General features: G+C 44.0%; 1 protein-coding gene across 1 annotated transcript; it reads right to left on the bottom strand.

Annotated features, from left to right (window-relative positions):
- Positions 1 to 1,163: 1,163 nt before the first annotated feature.
- LOC124688889 (pathogenesis-related protein 1-like) lies at positions 1,164 to 1,742 on the bottom strand. The gene is made up of 2 exons (XM_047222504.1): positions 1,501 to 1,742; positions 1,164 to 1,435 (listed from the first exon to the last, which is right to left on the bottom strand). The coding sequence occupies exons 1-2, from the start codon at positions 1,685 to 1,687 to the stop codon at positions 1,164 to 1,166; spliced, it is 459 nt and encodes a 152-aa protein (XP_047078460.1). The 5' UTR covers positions 1,688 to 1,742.
- Between the last annotated feature and the right edge of the window lie 3,113 nt (positions 1,743 to 4,855).

Raw genomic sequence — 4,855 nt, 5'->3', positions numbered from 1 at the left:
GCTCTCTAGCTAGTCGTAGGACCGGAGACATCTTTAATTGATTCGTGCATCTTTAATTTCCATTTGAGGAAATGGCGTGCTAGTTTTGAATGCCATTTTCGACCTAGCGCTTAAAGGGAAAACGTCACAGACAAAAGCTGGATACTCCACTAAACTGAAGAAAAGAAAATGCTTATTTTTTCTTTGGCTGATGAGGTGGACAGTTGAGCTGACTGATTCCCTCGGTCACACGTCAGAAATGGGGCGGTGAAGAAATTTCATAGCACTACATGTGAACCCGGGCGCATGGAAGCTTAGGAAGAGCACTGGTAGATCTAGTACACAGGGCTATTTTACGGTGATTTTTTAGGCCATCTTCACCCTATTTTGAACCGTCTAATTTAATTTGTTAAGATTCAGTCCTTGGTTGGATTGGCCAAGTTACTGATGAAATTAGCAATCTTTTACTTGAACCAGCACATATTACTCTATCTTTGTAAGGGGAACGTTTCTCTGCCTCTGTATCAAAATGATAAATACCGTCTTTATTTCATTATTTAAAAAAGTTATGTTGAGATTTTTACGAATATATGCACGAGATTATATTTGAACTCTGAGTTGTAATGGGTGGTGTACAGGTTACCGTAGTATTCGAGTCAGAATCTAGTAGCCTCAGCCTCCTTATAATGTGAGGGGTGCCACACACTGTAACCCATGACTGCTTAATAGCAGCAGGAGCGCAAGAGGACCCGGCGGCATGTGTCGGTGCCTAAGGTGGCCGGTGTTGCGGTATCATTGGGGAGAAACGCCAGTAGTCATGCCCCGTAAAGTAGGCGAGTTCGCTGAATTGTGTTAATAAATATCGGTTTCATCGTCAGACTATGATTGCTTGACTCTCGGTAGATCGATTATGTGCCTACGATGATACACTAGTAATATCATAGAGAGGTTGAAGGTTGTTATGTATTTCATATACATCCTTTTATTCTTGTGCAGAACAATGAGTAAGATCCATAAGAAAGCAACAACAACTTCAAACAAACACGCTCAGGTTCACACCCAGCTTTATTTTATTTAACTTGTTTAGTCCACACCCAGCTTGCCCTAGCATACCACTGAGGTTGGAGCAGTTTTATTTGATCACGGAGATGTAGCGTTGTTTTGGATGATCCCTCTTTAGTCATTTAGTTGTAGGCGTCAGGGTTGGCGATGAGATAGGCCTCAACATTCTTGAACATTTCAGCAGCAGAGTCCTTAGCCTTGAGCATCATGTCATTATCCTGCACGCCCTTGGACGTGCATTCCACCTTCGCCACACTCCCACCGTTGGACGTTGGCATCATCTTGATGCTCCATGTGGACGTCTCAACACCATCACACTCTAGGGTGTATCTGCACTCGCATTTGTCCACATCAAGGAACTCAACCTTCTTCTTCATGACGTTGAAGGGAATGGCTGCATGATAAACTACGTGTTAAGATTTGAACATTTCGGCCGGACACCATGTGTGGTATGTGTACCTGAGCCACAATTATAGTGCCGAACGCTACCGACGCCGCCATCTCCCTCAACGTGGTGGGCACTTTCAACAATGTGTGGGGCAAGCTTAGGTGCCAGAGTGTGCCAGTCCATGGCGACGGCACGGAACTTGCGTGGAGCGGACACCTTCGACTCCAACTCGAGGGTCCAGCTGTTTGTGGAGGCCATTGTTATGTATCAACTACAAATGGGTGCAGATGGTGTGAGCCGAGACTATTGTACCTAGAGGAGATGTGGTGTTTGAAGGTTGCCTTGAGAGAGCGAGCGAACGCTTTAAATAGATGAAGCATGGGTTGGTGAAGTTTGGCCCATAGAACTTTTTTCACAAATTGGATGGCACCGTCAGCCACTCGATCGGTCTGAAAGGACACGCTAGAAAGTTTTGCGCTTTGTTATTGTTTAGTTAAAGGGACGAGAGTATGGGCTAATTTATCAAGAAATTAAGGAGAAACGATGAATGGGTGTGGTCTAGATGAAAAACAAAATATGAGTAAGGATGCACCTAATGCAGAATATAGGTAGCACACTTTTCTAGTTGTGTAATGTGTAAGGCTGCATCCAATGTGTATTACCTTATTTACACGGTCAAGTGGTAGTGCTTCCTAGCTTCATGAGTTTATGCTAGGCAGCACGAGTACAAGTTATATTCGCATGTCACACAAACTTACTCCATTCAATAAGTATTCATTTACTACTCCATGAAATACACATCTCACAATAACTCTTTTCGAAAGCAATTATACCAAGAAGAGTATGGGAGTCAAATCGAGTTTTTCCATGTGTACCCGATTTCTTATCATAATTTTCTAATGCAAGGTTGAGACGAATTTTTTTTTTTAATTCAAAGAAGAATACACGTTACTTAAAAGCTTGAGTACACATGGCTATGCAACTTCCTATTCATATGCAAGAGCGTCAGTTGAGCAAAGAAAATAATTTTAGGCTCTAAAGAGACAGGGCAACCCTAAACGAAATAAAAGCAGGAGATTATCATTCAGACTTTTTAGAACTTGAGTATTCGGAAACTCAATTCGGCTCCAGGTGAGTATTCTCTACATATAAAATATGTAAGTTGCTCTTATTTTGATTTGGTGAGGCCGCTACAAATATTCAGTAATGTTTGGGCACACTATTTGAGGGTGCTTTTTTTATATATGCAAGTGTTTCACAGTTTTGTCCAAGGTAAATTGTGGCGTTTGGGGCATCATTTACAAGGTTTAGATTTAAAGAGTATTTCGAAAGCAGAAGATATGAAAAAATTCACTAGTAGAAAACCTCTCATCCATCTAAGCCATTGGTACCGGTTCCCTTACGAACCGGTACCAATGGGGCCATTTGTACCGGTTTGAGGGCTCAGGTGGGCGAGGAGCTTTGGTACCGGTTTGGGAGGGGCTTTCGTACCGGTTCGTGTTAGGAACCGGTACGAAAGGTCTTCGGCCAAAATTCAGACGCGTGGTGGGGCCCGGGCTGGACCTTTGGTACCGGTTCGTAACACGAACCGGTACCAAAGGTACCCAGCCATACCAAATCGCCCGGATCGCCCGAGCCCCCTGCTTGTGGCTCTCATTTTCTCTTCTTCCTCACACTCTAAATTTTTCTCCACCTCTCACACTCCAATAATCTTTATTTTTCTCCACCATTTTAACAAGATTAACGACCTCCATCTATCCAAGGGTTAGCAATATCATCCTTTCTTCCGGCGTTCCTAATTTAGCTCATTTCTTTGGTAGTTTAACTCGTACTATTTTTCTAGTGCTAGCAAGGTGTTTGATGAAATGCCTAAGTTAGGGATTTTACTTTTTTATAATCAATTTGAGCTGAAATTATGGTATATTTTGTAGGTTTTAATTAGTATCATCCCCGTCCTCACCGCCGTCGATCGCTAGCGTCGTCCCCTAGCCGGCACCGTACAACCTCGGTGAGCCTCTTCTTTTTTATAAAAAAACTTAGTTTTATGTGATGAACTTGAATATTAATTAAGTTGGTCACTCATATATCCATGATGTTGTGTACTTAATGATTTTTGATATACATATAAAATGCAGATGAGTCGACAATGGATGTACGGTGACCGGTGCCATCCCGAGTTCATTACTGGCATGCATTATTTTCTCAACGTGGCTGAGGCAAACAGGCGGTCGAATGGTTTCATGTATTGTCCATGTAGTTCTTGTAAGAATATGAAGGATTACTCTACCTCGAAGACCCTTCACGTCCACCTGCTGGAGAATGGTTTCATGCCCAGCTATAATTGTTGGACCAAGCACGGAGAAAGAGGGGTTATATTGGAAGACAACGAAGAAGAAGAGGATAGTGACAACTATCCCTTATTCACCGAAGACGGTGGTAGTAGAATGGGGGAAGACGAAGGCTGAAGAAGAGCTCATTTTCGATGAGCCGATTTTTGATGACCCGGATGACGATTTGGGTCGGGCCATTCTTGATGCGAAGATGAGCTGCGGAAATGAAAAGGAGAGGTTGAAGTTGGAGAAAATGTTAGAGGATCACAACAAACTGTTGTACCCAAATTGCGAAAATGGTCGAGAAAAAGCTGGGTACCACGCTGGAATTGCTGCGGTGGAAGGCGAGAGAATGGTACTTCGACAAGGGATTTGAAAAGTTGCTGAAAATAATAAAGAAGATGCTTCCGGGGAGAACGTGTTGCCCTCTAGCACGTACGAAGCAAAGAAGGTTGTCTGCCCTCTAGGATTAGAGGTGCAGAAGATACATGCATGCATCAATGACTGCATCCTCTACCGCGGGGAGTACGAGAATTTGAATGCATGCCCGGTATGTAGTGCATTGAGGTATAAGATCGGGCGAGATGACCACGGCGATGTTGAGGGTGAGTCCACCCCCGGGAAGAGGGTTCTGCGAAGGTGATGTGGTATGCTCCTATAATACCACGGTTGAAACGTTTGTTCCGGAACAAAGAGCATGCCAAGTTGTTGCGATGGCACAAAGAGGACCGTAAGAAAGATGTGATGCTTGAGACACCCCAGCGACGGGTCGCGAGTGGAGAAAAATCGACAGAGAGTTCAAGTCATTTTCGGATGACGCAAGGAACTTAAGATTTGGTCTAAGTACGAGATGGCTTTAATCCTTTCGGGGAGCGAGCTCCGGTCATAGCACCTGGCCGGTGACTCTATGTATCTATAACCTTCCTCCTTGGTTGTGCATGAAGCGGAAGTTCATTATGATGCCGGTGCTCATCCGGGGCCCGAAGCAACCCGGCAACGACATTGATGTGTACCCGAGGCCATTGGTTGAAGAACTTTTAGAGTTGTGGCGTGACGAAGGTGTACCTGTGTGGGATGAGCACGAACAAAAGGAATT

This window comes from Lolium rigidum, chromosome 2 (assembly GCF_022539505.1).
Source record: "Lolium rigidum isolate FL_2022 chromosome 2, APGP_CSIRO_Lrig_0.1, whole genome shotgun sequence".
In the NCBI taxonomy this organism is placed as follows: domain Eukaryota; kingdom Viridiplantae; phylum Streptophyta; class Magnoliopsida; order Poales; family Poaceae; genus Lolium; species Lolium rigidum.
This window is presented reverse-complemented; position numbering and strand designations above follow the sequence as displayed.